At 37.8% G+C, this 17667-nt stretch overlaps 1 protein-coding gene across 1 annotated transcript; it reads left to right on the top strand.

Moving 5' to 3' along the window:
* Nucleotides 1–1022: 1022 nt before the first annotated feature.
* On the top strand, nucleotides 1023–17492 carry PPAT (phosphoribosyl pyrophosphate amidotransferase). Its single transcript, XM_026846982.1, has 11 exons — nucleotides 1023–1054; nucleotides 1967–2033; nucleotides 5487–5693; nucleotides 7068–7180; nucleotides 7301–7446; nucleotides 8661–8733; nucleotides 10587–10738; nucleotides 11983–12110; nucleotides 12380–12601; nucleotides 13352–13472; nucleotides 14906–17492. The coding sequence occupies exons 1-11, from the start codon at nucleotides 1023–1025 to the stop codon at nucleotides 15079–15081; spliced, it is 1437 nt and encodes a 478-aa protein (XP_026702783.1). The 3' UTR covers nucleotides 15082–17492.
* The last annotated feature ends 175 nt before the right edge of the window (nucleotides 17493–17667 follow it).

The following is a 17667-nucleotide window of genomic DNA, read 5'->3' as shown; positions in this document are numbered from 1 at the left end:
GGGCCGTGGGGCAAGGCGGGCCGTGGGGCAGGCGGGCCGTGGGGCAGGCGGGCCGTGGGGCAGGCGGGCCGTGGGGCTGGGCCTGCCAAACGGGCCGCGGGTTTGCAGTAGGTGACGTGACAGCTGCCTGGACAGGATCATCCTGCTTTGCATTCGCTTGTCCGTGTTGTACTTGGTTTTGAATTGGTGGCCATTTATACACATTTGTAACTCTAATTGTCATTGGTTATTAGTGATGTTTAATGAAAAGCTTGCATACTTAAAAATCTCACTAACTGCATAAAATTGGATAAGCTTTGTGGCAATGAAATTGAGCTTCCTTTTCTTTCGTTAGTGCTACGTGAAAGATGTCATCCAACGACTTGCAGAGGCCTTTCCTTCAGGATGTTTGCTTCCCTCTTTCCCGCTATTGATTTTGTTGATGTTTAAAGGGACAGTGTCAGTATTTAAATGGAAATTGTAATGTTAACGTTTGAATTTCAAGTTGCCGAATGCAGTATGGATCAGCCCTTATGTTTTACCACCAGGCTTTGTGTTTATAGATGGGACATGTTCCTGAGTTAAATTAAATGCATTTAAGAACGTCCTCATCCCTGATTTTTCTCTTTAAGATCTGGGTCAGTCACGGGGTAAATTTGTTCAGGTATGCGTAAGGTTTGTTTTGGACGGTTTTCAGTAAACAAACGTTCTTTAGAATTTTGCTTTACGTGCAACTGGGATTAGTGACCAATAAAGGGATTTTAGGAACTGGAGAAAATCTGTAATGAGCATGGTCAGTTGTAAATTAGAATCCACTCTGTAGATTATGTTTTTTGGCCACATTTTATTGTTGCGTATACTAAATAATTCCAGTTACTTCAGTTGAGTAAAATCAGTCTAAATCATCTTAGCATCTTTATCTAATAGTCTAAAAATATACTGTTTCCTTTTTTAAGAAAAAGTTTTGCTTTTCAGTCATTATTATATGTGAGAGTGTAACAGGAGTTTACTAGCCCACCAGAGTCCCTGTGAGCGTTACAGGCATGGTGGGTGTATGGCAGCGGTTTTGTCAGAGGTAACTCGGCCTTATTTCAGGAAGCTTTTAAAGGAAGATGAAGCAGCCTGCAGTGTTACCCACGAAAAATCTGCAAAAAGTTTTCAAAACCGACGTTTTTAATGGATCAGGGCAGAATCCCAAAGCCCGTGCAGCAGAGCAGCCCGGGGAGCCTGCCCGTGCTGTGGTGCCTGCTGGGGGGCTGGCCCTGCACCCCCCAGGACCCGGCTGGGGAGAACGGGGAGCAGGCCAGGGGAAACTCTCCCGTCAGGTGATACAGCTCTTCTGCTCAACAGAGCACAGCCAGCTGCTAGAGTAGTATTGCCATTTGCAGTGAGGCTGTATGCCAGACTTGTTTTGCCTGAGTTCAGAAGCTGTGATGCCCGATATTAGTTTTATGTGCTCAAACGCTTTATCAGAGGGTTCATAGACCTTTTAGAGGTGTGTGCAAGAACGCAAAAGCTTCTGCGTAGGTGATCAGAGGAAGAGACAATGGACAATGCATTCCCTTAGGCAAAAAATCAGTTTCTTAGCACTCCTCCAAAGGAGAAATAGAATAGTGCTGTAGAGCCTACTACTACAGCCTAGACTATCACTGCAAAGTGGCTTTTCAGATTAAGCATCTGCTGTTATTTTATGCCCACACTGAAATAGGACTGCAGTAAGAGCCTGAGCCAGTGCTTATTAGTGGAAAGATTCCCACTGAATTCAGTGGGCTTAAGCACAAACCTTATGTGACTGTTTTGAAATAAAGCATAACATGGGCAAGAAACCAGTTTTGATTACAAGCCTGTAAAATAAAACAACAAATAAGCCTACTTTAAAATTTCATGGTGTAAAAGAACTGATGAAAAACCACCAATCCATTGTATGTTAAAGCATTTAATATTCTAAGCATTTCAGTGCTTTATGTTAATCATATTTTGTCCATAGGGGCCAGGAGAGTGCTGGAATTGTGACAAGTGATGGAGAGTCATCCCAGGCATTCAAAGTCCACAAGGTAAAATGTAAATGAATGTTTTGCAGATGCCTAGCTGAGATGCATGAAAGTTTGTTTCAGCTAGGAAACAAAATAATTAGAGGGAAAGTAACATGTTTTGATGGACTGTTTGGTTTTGTCAAGGACAAGATCTAATTCTGTTACTTGTGCAATTTCTGTCATAAATGCCTGTTTAAACAAATACGCCAGTGTTACCCTGTTGGATGTATCCGTATGCACAGTGCCAGACCCACAGAAGTATCCAGATCAGGCTACTGATGTTACAAAAACTACTTACCAAAGTCACCCCACAGCTAAGGTGTTAACTCTGGAGCACCGATGCAACCTGAGATCAGGGAAAAGAAATACGGTTACAGGCTGTGCACAAGCAAATGGATGACTAATTCTTGCTTAGTGAGACTCAAGGAAGTGGCAGCTACTTTACCCATAGGCAAAAATAAACAGAATAAAAGGCTGAATGGAGGCCTGAGAAGGTCACACAGTCTTTCTTGAGCTAAGAGAGTCCCAGGGGATGTTAAAAGACATAAAATGGCCATAGCCTTGAAAGTATTATGCCAAGAAAATACCTACATGCTCTGGTGATATTTCTCTCATCTTGTATTGAGTAGTGATCAGGAAAAAAGTCATCATCAGCCTATTCCATCCTGGAAGAGCAGAGAAATAAAGAAGAGCAGGAAGGAAAGAAATAAGGAAGAGCGGGAGATAAAAGTACATTAGCAAAATAACCATGGGACAATTCTTGATGCGTGCTTCCTGACCACAATCACAGAGCAGTTTGTCTTCATGTTCAGAGGTCTCTGAGGAAGATTAATTAAGCAGTTCAAATGAGTCAAAAAATAAGAACTGCTTTGCTGCAGCAGCATGTATATCTATGCATGACTGCTCAATGTCTCACACAAGATCTCATCTCATCAAGCATCATGTTTGTCGTCTCTTCAGGCATTTCCCCCCTCCTATCTGTTACTTACAGCCTGATTCACACACACATACACACACTTTTAAATGCAGCTTTTCTCAACTTCAGCAACATGTTATCTGTTCTTCATTCCTGCTCCTGCTTGGGTTTCAGCTTTCCTTAAGATTTACAGGAATTCCAGCATCCTTTAAAGTGAGATGCTGTATATATCCTGTAGTAAAAAGAATTTCCCAGAATGAACTTCCAGCAGGTGATATCATAATTTGTAGTGCTTCCATGTTACCGAGCTCAATACTTAGCTGTCATGCTAAGAATTTAATTGACTATCTCGTCATACTGGCTTTGATATTTGAAGAGTTGCAGAGCATGTGATGGTTTCTTTTATCCTTGAAATTAATTTCAGAGCTACAGCACTTTTAAAATCTGTAAGAACCACAGTGTAATAGCGAGCCTGTGGATTACAATTTATATGACTTGTTTAATTCTGGAAGTGGTGCTAATGTAACAAACTGTTAAAATATACTGGTGAAAATATATTTAGGACTCTGACTTGTAAACTAGCCCATAAACATGTCAGAAGCTAAGATGCTACTGCATCCATTTGTCCTCCAAACTCTGGTTGACTCTTCTTCGTAGCAGAGACAACAGGATGGAAAAGGTGCCTGCTTCTCACTGCATTGATTTACTACCCAATGCTTCCATGCAAACTCACCTTTGCCAACAGTTGAAGGCAATACATACATTACAGTATGAACTGGAACACCTAAGGCATGGGTATGTGTTCCTGTCTGATTGTTGCCAGCCTTTGACCCCATATTAATAGCCCTTGACAAAGGCTATTAGTCCTTTGTTTTAAACTCTCCCAGAAAGACTCGTCCATATTTGTATGTGAGAAGCTTTCAGCTAGATTTGTATAATAAAACATTACAGTCGTAGTTCTGTTAGCTCAGGATGTGGAAAAACTTAAATCTCTTGTATAGACATAGCAATGTCAGTAGAAGAAAGACTTTGAATGTTTTACACTTGGGTATGCAGAAAAACATATTAAAGTAGCTATTCATCAGACCATTATCATGTTCTGGCATGTACCAGGCCTTGCATAATACAGACATAAGATTGTCTTCATTGGGAATTTTTTATAGTGTGTGTAATTCACATTTGCCATCCCACACCATTGCAATCTAAATCAGAGGAAACGGCAATTAAAGATTATGTACTTGTCTAACCAAATCTGGTTTAAAATGACATCACTTGTTTAAGCTATTGCAATGCTTAACATGGCCACATCCATGAGTACTGGACCTGTGAACTGGCAGATGTCCTGTTAGTTGGTCTAAGTAAAGTAAGAGTTCATGGTTGCATTTCTGTACATATAGGATCACATGACATAGACTCTAGACCACCTTTATGTCATCTGTGAGACAACAGATGATAATAAATCTGGCATAAAGTTTGCTGAACAATTAAAGCAAATTTATATCAGTTTGTCAGTCTGAGGCAGTGATTTTTGAATGTGATAGTTAAGTATCCTAAAACCACATGTGCAACCACAGCCTCTTGGTATTCTGACTCTATAGCAGTCACAGCAGAAAATACCCTAAAGCTGAGCTTTCTTTAAGCTTTTCTGATTGTGCTCTGAAAACAGTTCAACCAATTTTCATCCTTCCTGTTGCAGCCCACTCTCTTGTACCTACAGCACAGGTTATGAACCATTCACAGCTTCAGAGCTCTCCTGCATATCTTTGAAAGTGCTAAGGAGTGTTATTGTGTATATCACAATTACCATGTGCGATAGGGAAACTGAGTATAGAAGGATGTAAATATTTTCCACAGGCAGCGGCAGAAGCAGGAGTCTGTAGGAGGGCCTGGAATCCAATCTTAATTTCTACTCTGTGCAGTGTTTTCAGACTATTCTTGCTGCTAAATTTCCTATACATAGTGCTTATTGCCAAAAGAAGATCCTGACAGCTGACTAAAAAGTTTTGATGCATTTCTGCTTTAGATAGAAGGCAGATTGGCTGTATGAAAAGTTTGTTTTAAGTAAACAATAAAACCTCTTGAAAAAAACTTTGCTTCTGTCATTGGCCAGAATGACAGTAGAATCTAATAAACATTATCATGGACCCAGTATAAAAGTAAATCCAGTATACTGCTAACTTGTAAAAGGTATTCTCTACATAGAATTTCCTTCTCACAACTTTTTTTCTTTATCTGTCTTCTGGCAGTCTTTTTCCTGATGCTTTTAAGCAACATAACAGTTTGGTAGTGTCTTTCAGAAGATGTATTTTTAGTCAGGGAATAGATTGTTCTATGAAAATCCTCAGCACGGAAATGTATATATTGCTTTATTTTAGAACAAGAGTAATGGGATCTGATATATCACCATGACATCTACTCAGCTTCTTCCCATGTCTTTCAGGTTATTTGCCTTTCTCTTAAAGTTGCCTGCATTAATACTGTACCCAAACCAAACATGAAAAATGAGGAAATTGCCAGGAAAACAAAAACAAACAGAACTTTTTCTTTTTCTCCCAAAGGGAATGGGGCTTATAAATCATGTCTTCAATGCAGACAGCCTGAAGAAGTTGTACGTTTCAAACCTCGGTATTGGCCACACAAGATACTCCACCTCAGGAATTTCTGAGCTGCAGAACTGCCAGCCTTTTGTGGTAGAGACTCTTCATGGGAAGATCGCTGTGGCACACAATGGGGAGCTAACAAATGCTGTACGACTCAGGAGAAAGGTTAGTATCTCCTTTGGGAGGCTCTGGCATCGTTTCTGAGTAAGAGGCATCAATGAGCAGTAAGTTTGTCCTGACTTTTCCTTAATATCAAACTGCTTGGGGTAGTGAAAGAGCCCTATAATCAAAATAGATCATTTGGGGAGAAAAAAGTCTTGGGGAGGGGAGGCATTTGTAACTGTCACAAGATACTTCATGAATGATTTAGGCTGATGGTTACATTCCTATTGATTGAGTGAGAAAACTAACTCAGCCACAAAAAAAAGGTGGCTTTGCTTGCAACTTCACTCCTTTTTGGTGGCTGATAGAAGGAGCAAATGATATGCTTTAGGAGAGTCATAATGAGGTGAGGTAATTTTAATATGAAATGTCTGGTATGGAATATTGTATTTTTGTTTGGAATATCTGTATTCTGTCTTGCAAAATTAATCATGACCACTGTCAGGACATACACCAACAAATGCCAGATTTTATAGTGTTTGTCTAGAAGGATGTGTGTGAAAGAACCAAATTAAAATTTAGCAGATGATTCATTGCGAAATCTCTTCTATGATATGTTCCATTCAAAAATGAGAGGACATACTCTTGCATTGAAGCAAGGCAAATGTATGGCATGCCCAAAAGAACATAGCCTTCTTTAATCAGAGCCACACGTATATGAATGGATGGGGGGAAAAAAAACAGTGGTGAGGAAATGTAGATGGAGAGTGAAGAATCAGAGTTACATGAGATGTAAAATGATTTCTAAAGATAAAAATTAGGAACTGTAATTCATACAGCACTGAATGGGTTGTAGTAATTGGCTAGATACACTGCAGATTCTCTTCTCCATTAGAAGCATAAATATGCCAAGACAGAACAATTTGACTGACTAGATCTAGAAAACTTTAAATTGTGGGATTTCAGTTTTTTAATCCCACTCTGCTTCTCTTCACACCTCTTTTTTTTTTTTTTTTGGTTGTTGTTGCTTTATGCCCAGACCACCATTCTGCCTTGATATCTCTTTCGGTAACTGCTATAGGTAATTTCATATTTTACTTCTCTTCACAGAACAAGCATAAGCACAAAGCTGATTAAATGGCCCAATCATTAATTTATGCCCTTAATATTGGTGGTATTAATTTTGCTTGCACATGGAGCAAAGAAATGAGATGCAAAGGGAGAAATGTGGTACCAGACATAGATGATTGTACCAGCTTTTTTTACATATTTCGTTTGTTGGAAGAAATCTGACGTTATTATGACCTGATCCCCTGAAGCACTGATGTTCTAAAACATCTGTTCGCTGCACAAAGGTGGTGTTAGGTTAAAATCCAAGCAGGGCTATGTGGGATTTTTTTTTAATGTTGGTAACACTTTTGTTTTGTGTCTTAAAAGCTTATGCGGCATGGTGTAGGACTGTCGACCAGTTCTGACAGTGAACTGATCACCCAGCTGCTGGCTTTCACACCTCCTCTAGAAAATGATGATACAGCCGACTGGGTAGCAAGGTGAGGAGGATGGGTTTTCAGAATCAAAACCCGCAATCTAATCTCAGCAAGATATACAGCTGTAAATTCACACAGCTGTTTGTGTGACACACAATTATGTTCACCTATGTCTCGTTTCAGAATAAAAAATTTAATGAATGAAACTCCAACTTCATATTCATTGCTAATTATGCATAAAGACATAATCTATGCAGTACGTGATCCGTACGGGAATCGCCCACTCTGCATTGGTCGCCTTATTCCAGTAGGGGACATGAATGGAAAAGGTAAACCATACATATATATTCATATACATATATATGTATATATATTGTTTGTGCCTGAAATCACTGATTAATTCAAGCTGCACTTAACAAGGTGTAAGTAGGAATATGTGATGCAAAAATCAGTTTTGAAAATGTAAACGAAAATACTAGAAAGGAAAAAAATTATTTCTAGGAAATCTGCAAACAACTTTTTGACTCCCAGCAAAAGACAATCCTAGTTGCCTGATGGCAGTGTCAGAAGTAGGCAGCCCAACTGTAATAGAATATTCTGTGCAAATTTAATTTGACATCTCATCACCTAAACAGGAAAGCAGGGATGAACAGAAGGGTTGAGGTTGGAAGGGACCTCTGGAGGTCATCTGATCCAAACCTCCTGCTCAGGCAGGGCTACCTAGAGCTAGTTGGTCAGGACTATGTCGAGTCCAGAAACAAGTCTTGTTTCTTCCTTTCTCCTGTACTAAGGTAGCTGAAAAGAGCTGCATTACTGGCAGTGTATTTCTAAATTCCGAGCACTTCCAGTCACATGTAGTAATGGTAATGGAACACTATACAATCAATTTATGGGAAAAATTATTTGTGTTCCTCTTTAGCCTGAGAGTCAACATTTTCCATGAAGTGAGATTAAAATCTGTTCATTTGTACAAAAATAAAATAAATCAAAGGCAAAGTAATAAATGCTTCTGTATCTTCACAAAACTTGGTAATTTTAACCACAAGAAAAATTATCAATATTTTTTAAAAGCATACAACCATTCCTACCCTATGTTACACAACTCAATCCTTCCTGTGCCTGTCTCTGAAAACTATCAACACATTTAGCATAGGAAAAGTAAGGAGTTTCTTGTGTGAACAAAAGTAATTATGTATATCTAAAGTCAATGAACTAGAATTGGAAAAAATTGAAAGAGTGCAGAGATAACAAAGGTAGTTACCTGAATTGTCTCTCTTCATGAACTGTGAATATGATCTGTTACTTCCACTTCTTCCTAGAACAGGTTTATGATGTTTACATTGTTTTGGGTTTTTTTAATATACTGTTACATAAACCATGGAATGCTATACCTTTTGGTTAGAAATTGCAACAGTCTTTAATTGTTCACTTGGCAAACTAAACCATAGCAAGCCAGATATTGCAGCAGAAATGCAACTGGGGGGGTGTGGTGTGTGTAATGGTAACAAGAATTGTGGACTCCAACTGAAATCTTTCATTTCAGGAAAAGATAACAGTGAAACAGAAGGATGGGTAGTCTCTTCTGAGTCCTGTAGCTTTTTGTCTATCGGTGCAGAGTAAGTGCCCTGATTCTCATTTTATCTGAACGCTCTCCTCAGGCAGGGATTAAACATTAAACCTCAAATTGCCAAATATAATCTGTAACAACATGAAAGACATCAAGGATTAGTTTGTTAGGCTGTTTGAAGGGGTGGGTTTTTTTTCAGGTTCTGTTTTTTGCCAGTTTATTTTCTTGAAAAGATTAATGTAAAACAAGAATTATGTGTTCAGAAAGTAACAGTAAAGATGACTTTGCTGTTGTAAAGTAAATGCCTCTTGTTTGCTGAATTAAACTTGGTTATCCATATAACTTGTTAATTTCAGCATCATTTGTGGCAGAATCGTTGTATTGCAAAATAATTCAACTACAGAAGGGTTACATTGGTAGCTCACAGGCTGGACTAACCTGAGCTGTAGTATATGCTGTCTGACAAACCAGCCTCCTTGTCTGAAAAAAAGACGGGCACCTGAAACTTACTGCCATGTGTGCAAACACCTACCAGAGCAAAAACATGAGATGGCATTCATGTTACCTCTCTAGCTAAGATACTCTGAAAAGACAGGAGTGATATTTTCTCTGGACAAAAATAGAAGGGTTAGAGGCTCCTTGGGAGACCGCAAATTGATTTTTAGACGTTTGGAGTGTAAGGCAATTGTGAACTAGAACATAATTAAGGTAAGAAAGATGATGAGGAAGTATATTTAATTTCCTAATCGGATATTATTAAAATGTGTATTCGGCGACCAGACTAATAAGTAAATTTGAATCCTCTTCAAATACAAAACTGTGAAAAATTGCATGAAGAACACAACTACTGAATAAAAAGAAATGTAAAGCAAAATCGGAAAGCAATGTGACTGCCCTTCAGAGATCTTTTATTCCATTCTGCAGTGTTTTATTGTAGGTGTGGTGTTCTGTGTTCTGTTGCTGTAACTCCTACCCTGTCTCTGTAGGAACTATTAGCTGTTGGTAACAGGGGCTTTCTTGAGACATTTTATTCTACAAATGGATAAGAGTAACTGTTTTCTGAAACTTCAAAATCTCTGTTAAGAGAAGCTTACCATGTAGGACCATCAGCTGAAGCCTGTGGGTTTTTAAAAAAGCAGTTCTCTCTAAACTTCTGCTGTAACCAGTGCTGCTGTCTGCTAATGCTAGTTTCTGACCAGTGAACAATCACAGATTTGCTCACCTCTTTGGACATTTGTATCTCCAAAATATTTCAATATTTTGGGATAGATTTAGATTGCAATTGTTAGAATAGCCACCTGAAAACTCACTAAAGGATCTAGAAAAATGTTTAATGTTTAAACATTGTAACATAATAAACCTAATACTATTCCATATTTCTTCAGATATGAGAATTGGAATGTACATTTCCAGTCAGCTTTATGTCATTCAGCACTAGCTGCTTGTCATGACTAGACAGATATTTCTCTAGATATTGGCTTGTGGGGCAGGATATTTTTTTTGGCTACCATCTTTATTCTTTATTATGTTTTTTATATTGCATTATAATGTTTATTAGCATTCATAGAAAAGTCCTCTAGTATTGATCCAGGACTAAATTATTAAAATATATTTAATCTTAATTAAGCTTGTACTAGACTGAGTACTGTACTTCTCAAATGCAGGAAGATTACCATAATTCTCTGTATTAATTTACAGCTTTTGGGTATTCAGACTGTTTAAGTAAGAGTCCTTTGTCTTAGTATGTTGGTCTTAAAACACTCCAGGTCAAATCCTAAAATAGAAGGAAATTCTTGTGTTGGGATGTTCAAAAGCATTTCTTCCTGGCAGTTGAATCTTTGTATTTCAAAACTATCATCCAGGTTCAGGACATTTCTAAATGCTATGTGTTGCTCTTTCAAGGTACTATCGTGAGGTCCTTCCCGGAGAGATTGTGAAAATATCCAGATACGATGTCCAGACACTAGATGTGGTACCAAGACCTGAAGGAGATCCGTCAGCATTCTGCATCTTTGAATATGTTTATTTTGCAAGACCAGACAGTATTTTTGAAGGTAAGAAGATGTAATGTAAAAAGCTCCTCCCTAAATAGGGGGAGCTGTTATCCTGGAGAATAATGACTCTGGAAAGGATCTGGGATCATAGTAGTGTACCACTGAATGTGAGCTTGCAGAGCAGCATTGGGACAGAATGGGTTGGCACAGTTCTTCAGGAGATAAAACTCATCAGGGGGACCATGTAACATCACCTTCCTGTTCCTGGCTGTGCATATAGCCTCAGTCAAGCTGTGTAGTCCTGTGGAATGGATGAAGAGAGCCACAAACATGATTAAGGTAGAGGAAATATCCTTGAAAGTGAGACACTTAAGAAAGGAACTTTACTGGTTCTTGGAAAACATTTTAAAAATTAGGCTTATGAAATAGGGTCTGCAAAACAAGTTTATTCTGGCTTTTTTTTTTTTTTTAAGAAACGGTTATTTCAGAAAGATGCTTTTAATATAACTTGTAATTCTGTGCATTATCTAAGTACTTGGGGTTGTCAGTTTAATGCTTTTATTATTAATTCAGTAGAAGCCCTCAAAATTTGTCTTGGTGACAAAGTATTAGCCAGGACTATCATACCTAACAAACAGGCTCTTCTTTGCTTTCTACAGCCGTGCCATTTGTTGATCCCATACAGTTCCCTACCCTTATAAAGCCATTTTTACCCCACATCCCTTTTTTTTTCACCCCACATCCCTTTTTTTTTGCTGATCCTCTTACCCTTCAATATCCTCACTTTCTATCACCTCATCACAGTACCTCCAGTTCTCTCCCATGTTGCAAATTTTTTAGGACCTTTAAAAGCTTCTGAGGTCTCTTATCCCCTTGCTAAATTTGGGGTGAATTTTGCCAACTGATTCGATGTTAATGACTGGGCAGAGGCAGACATCAGGATTGCACAAACATTGTCTGCTAGAGAAACCAGCCTAAAAATAGAATATATGCACAGGCATAGAACAGGCTGACATAATTTCTACTTTCCTCCTGTAAATAGATCTTGTAACATCCACAGGATCTTTAGTTACCTGATTAAGGCAAACCGGGTTTTAATTCTCTGTGTCGTGATATGAATGTGACTGTTAGAATATGCCATTATGGAAGGAATCAAAGAATGACCTTATGTGAGTGCTGCTTATTAGCTCTGGAGCTTTTCTCACTGACTTCTGTGCCTCCAACGTGCCACAGAAATTTGTACATCAAACTGAGAGGAAATCAGCATTATTCATACCAGGAAAAACACTTCTTGCTGTTCTTAGGTCAGATGGTGTATTCAGTCAGGAGAAGATGCGGGCAGCAGCTTGCTATTGAAGCACCCGTGGAAGCAGACCTGGTCAGCACTGTTCCAGAGTCTGCAACCCCAGCAGCTCTTGGTTATGCTCAAAAGGTATATGTTAACTTGCCTTTTCTTTTTTCCCAAGCATATTTACACATATCTGGTTTTGCAATGGAGTGTAATGGTATGGGTCAGTTTTGTGTTGATAAAGCTGTCTATCCTGAGTACACCAGGTACTCCTATTCAGTCGTCTGCACTTGTTTTTTCTGTTTTTTGGTTACTGTGAAGTCATACTAAGTTTTAAGGTTGCTTTATAAAAACAGTAACAGAAGAACTAGTTCTTTAGATATTAATTCTGTTTAACTGTCTCCTGTTTACAGTGTGGACTACCATATGTTGAAGTACTCTGTAAAAACCGATATGTAGGAAGAACGTTTATCCAGCCAAATATGAGGTTACGACAACTTGGTGTTGCAAAAAAGTTTGGCGTTCTGTCTGATAATTTTAAAGGCAAGCGAGTTGTTATCATTGATGATTCAATTGTGAGGGGCAATACCATTTCGCCCATAATAAAACTACTGAGAGAATCAGGAGCCAAAGAGGTAAGATAATTTCCAGTCAGTACAATACAGATATAAATAGAAGATTGATGGGAGGGTAAAGCACAGGGTTTTGCCTTCATTTGTACTATAAGTTGTTTGCTTATTTAAAAGGACAAGTGTGCAAAAAAACCAATGGCTAGTGCATGTTTATTGTGAAGATAGGTTAAGAAGTTTCTTTTGTATGACTGATCTTTGGGTGGTTAAGAGGGGAACAGGTCTTCATTTACAAAGCACAACCTGGCAAATAGAGAATGGAAAACAAATTAGTTAAGGTCAAAAAAATCAAGCATTGGTGTGGTATTCTGACATATGTGTGACTTGTGGTACTGCATTAAGTACAACCACATACTGCAGTAAATACCATGTGCCTTAAGTCACTAGAGAACAATTTTTTTAATTGATTAAGATTTTTTTAATTAAAAGGGAGTGTGCATATCTGTCACTGGAGCAAAAATGTTCTAATTAATATTTGACTTTGTAAACTGAAACATGTACATCAAGGATTGAACACAAAATCAGGATGGAACCTTTTCATAATAACATTAGGAAATACTGTAAAGAAAACTGTCTTTCTCCTGCTGTGTTTGTGTCTGAAAAAATCTATCTTACCTCTAACCCTTCCATGACTTCTGTGCAGTGATGTGTTCTGTTCTTCATGATTATTTGGCAGAACTGGGACTTTGCCATTGTGTTATGATCTGCTGACCTCCACCTTATAGCAGTCTGTTTTGAAACTGTATTTTTATTCAGGTGCACATCCGTGTGGCTTCACCTCCCATAAGATTTCCTTGTTACATGGGAATAAACATTCCAACAAAAGAAGAACTCATTGCCAACAGACCTGAATTTCATGATCTTGCAAACTATATAGGTAAATGCTATTCTTTTTAATTTTTTTTTTTTTTAGAGTTTTCACCTGTAGGTATTTTATTGTCTACATCAAAATAAAGCACAATGCATCAAGGCAACAGTGGCAAAACTGACTGAAAAATCATAAGGGTGATACACTGAATCTCTGCATTTTCAGTACCCTATGGATCAAATCAATTTAGCTACACACCTTTTTTTAATACAGTTAATTGTATTTCTCCAAACAATAGAAAGCATTAGAATAATTGCATAATCATAAATTACAAATAAGGTGTGACAACACAGCTTTCCAATACTTGGAGCTCCTTCAGGGAAAGTCTTTACAACAAGGAGCTACTGCAGGCAAAATACCAGGAAGAAAATATATGGTGAAAATCTGTCCTGTAATGAAAAGCTAATGTAGTTTCATTTCCATATCACATCATGAGATATTCATAAAACTATGTTCAAAATTTATAAACACCCACTGATTTTTCTACAAACTTACGTAAATAATTTCAACTGCATTATATATTTCATTTTGAAAGAAATGACATTTGAAACTAATCAAAGAATGTTAAATACATTCTCAGATCTCTAGAATGAGTCATGATTGCAGCAGTACAAAAGAAGAACCAACAGCTTATGTTGCTTATGATGTGGTAAATAACGTGCTCTTCACCAGGATATCAACAACAGAAGTCATGTGAAGGCTTGTGAGTGAGGAGATCTACTATATATGGCCTATTGTGCTGAAAAATGTTTTTAAAAATGGTTTAAGAAAATAGCTGTGGTTGCAGTTAGAAAACTGTAAACTCGGGTTTCCTGTGTTAAATACTTGCTCTCACTAATATTGCAATGAATTCTTTTCCCCAAAATTATTGTGAGGGCATGGTGAAACATTTCAGGTTCATAGGATCTCATTTTTATTATTCACAAAATGAGTGCAAATGATAGAAAACTAACGATGTGAAAAGGCTATCAAACTTTCCTACTGCTAGAACATTTGCATGAACTGCATACCGAATTTTTTTTCACATGCTGGTCTTCCCCCGCTCCAAGTCCCAGTAAGGGTTTGTAATCCTAGGTGCACAGTTTGGGATGCACCAGCCATGCCCACATCTGCCTCCAGACCTGAACTACAGGGTAGCTCTGGGAAACTACAGGGAGTTTAGGGAGTTGTAATACGCACTCTGGACTTTGTTTCTATTTTTGCAGTATGTGTGACGTATTTGTTCCCGACTCAGAACCTTCTGTCTAGATTTACTGAAACCTAGTCTGCTCCCTGCACAAAGAATTTGAGAAGGGCAAGGCTTATGGTCTGATAATTTTTCATATCCATTCTCTTTAGGTAAGGTGATCCACCTCCATACAATAATGTGACTGCATTTCCAAAGAGCATTGCACTTGGTACAATATTGCAGCTTTAACTGATGAATTCTCTATTTCTTCTAGGAGCAGACAGTGTCGTTTATCTTTCTGTGGAAGGGCTGGTATCGTCCGTGCAAGAAAGCATCAAAGCAAGACAAGAGAATGAGAACAGCCTTAAAACCCAGAAGTCGCGTGTTGGAAAGATTGGTCACTGCACAGCGTGTCTCACTGGAGAGTATCCCGTAGAGCTGGAATGGTGAATTGTTAGTGGATGGACATCAGTTCATCTGTTGTTGAATGTAGCTTTTTCAAAGATGCCTTCTTGCTAATAGTCTTCTTACCTTTAGGTAATATGGAAAGCTTATTACAGCTAACTAATTACTGTTACTAAAACACACCTTTACAATAAAGACTTACAGAAAGTCTGATGTGCTGACGAAAACAATGTAAACAGATTAAAATCACATAGTTTTGATGCACAGCTGTGCCTTCTATTTTCTCATAAAATATTGTAAAAACCAAAGCTTTTCTGATTGTGTAGAAGTCCCAGAGTTTTTTGTTTTTGTCTTGCCCTGAAATATATCCCTATTAGACCTGTTCATAAATTGTGAATTATGTAGTATAATTTCAAATTATCAAAGTCTTAATGCAAAAGTATGTGACGTTGGCTTTTCTTCTTAGGAAAAATATTAGATTCTGAAGAATCAAGTGGTTTCCTCAGCAGTTCTTTCTTAGGCTTTTTACAAATAGAAGTATCTAACTTTTGCATATATAGCCTTTATTAATTAACCCCTTTGTAACAGATTCTATGAACATAATGTCTAGCATATGATTTTAAAAAATGAACTCAGGGAAATGCTCAGCCAAAAGCTCTCTAGTTCTGTAAGTTAAAAAAAATATTTTTGAAGTCCAGTGTAATTACATTATGTTATTTTATCAGTTGCCAATAGGATGTGGAAGGAGAAAAAATACTTGGCACTGCCATTTTTTCTCTGTTTTACATGTTTTCTCCAGGATAAGTCCCAACAATTTCTGAAGTCTGAGCTAATGCTCAGTGTGCTTTTCGTATGTCAACATTCAAAGTAAACTGAAAAATAAACTCATTTTTGATTTTTAACAGTAAAAATGATATATCAACTGAAGATTATAAGTTGTTTTGGGTATAGTCTTATTTTACTATATTACTGCTGTTACAATAAATGTAATGTTTTTAAAAAGAGTTCTGAAGAACCATTAGCTATTCAATGCACTGTATTTTTTAATTGGTTACAATTACATGATTACTTGTATAATGAACCACTAGCTGAAAATGGAAATGCACCTTCGAAAACTATTGCAAATTTATGCACAATTGTAAAAATATTTTGTATACCTCAGTTTTTTTCACTGAATACCAGCAATTTAATTTTACATTTTCTATTTAATATTGTGTATTTTGGCCTTATAATAGTTTGTGACACTGTTAAAAAAAAAAAAAAAAAGTTTAAGAGCTTCTTCCTTCCACATAGTTGAGAATTAACAGCACTGGTGATTAAACTCAAAAGGGAGCTTTCTTTTGTGGGATTTTTAGCAATTGTGCCTGATAGACAATCACAACACAAAAGTCCCAATTCAAGAGAGCATGTACATACATTTAATGAGGTCATGACTGCCTCATGCAGGGGAATCAAAACCTACTTGCAGTGAAGCCTATGGGAGAATCTAGATTTTCATAAGCATTGGGCTCTTACTGTGTGTTCTTCACCAAAGCCCAGATCTGCATATTGGGGGATTTATGTGGATCTTTTCTGTCTAATTAGCAAGTCTGTTTTTTTAACAGAACCATTAACAGTTCATCTGGTCAGTAAACTGAGCAAGAAAAGAGCAGGGGTGGAGTACCTCTGACCATTCCCTCTTGCAGATTAACCAAGGAGTGTGAGAAAACAGAAAAACTGTCATTAATATTTTTCACCTCTTTTTTCCTGCCCTCGAAAAAAACTTTTTGAAAGAAGGGATAAATCGAGCTCATTACAGATACGTGTGAGGAGCCCTTTCTACTTGAGATAAAAAACTTAGGTGCACAGTTTAACAAGGCTGCAAGCAGAAGTCTATTGATTTATCTGAAATTTTCAGTAGAAGATTGTAAATGGAAATTGTGCAAATACTCTTTTAATGTGTTTTCAACAAAACTGGTGTTTTTGAAGTCTGGTGATAATCGCTTAAATGTAATTTGAGCATTAGGTGGCATAATTCTGATTTCAATAAAGTGAGTCCTAATGCCTTTTTTCCCCTCCATGTTATGCATGTGAAATTACAAGGTCTGCTACTGTATGCACTGTAATTTTTAGATACACTACATGACTAATCGTTAGTACCTGTTTTTCAAAACTTTAAGCTAAAGGGGAAAACTTTTCAAGTGTCATTTTGTTCTCCAGCAACTGGATTTATGCTTCAGATTACCAGGCCTTTTATCACGCACAGCAGACACACATGCAACGAGTATAATGAGAGACAACACTCTGGGTTTAGGTGTAGCTACTTGTGTTATTTTAATGCTTTACTGTGAAACTGTTTCTGCTGTATTATCAACGTGCAACTGTGCCATATTATCGTTTACAAAATGTGTCAAAACAGTAGAAAGCTAATGTCTAACTTTTCCCATGCGTAATATTAAAAAACGGTTATGAACTGGTCTTCTGGGTCTCTCTCCCTTCACTGCACTCGCCCGCACCACGCATCGAACGTTTCTTTATTAAAGTCGCATTGAAAGCCCCTCGAAGCTGGAACAAATCACTCCGTGTCTCCCACTAAACCCTCCCGATGCTGCACTCCCACAGCCCCCTCCCAACGCCGCCTGCCGGCCCCCT

Source organism: Athene cunicularia (assembly GCF_003259725.1).
Source record: "Athene cunicularia isolate RWA chromosome 4 unlocalized genomic scaffold, athCun1 chr4_part1, whole genome shotgun sequence".
Lineage (NCBI taxonomy): Eukaryota > Metazoa > Chordata > Aves > Strigiformes > Strigidae > Athene > Athene cunicularia.
Note: the sequence above shows the minus strand (reverse complement) of the source record. Positions and strands in the feature narration are given on the sequence as shown.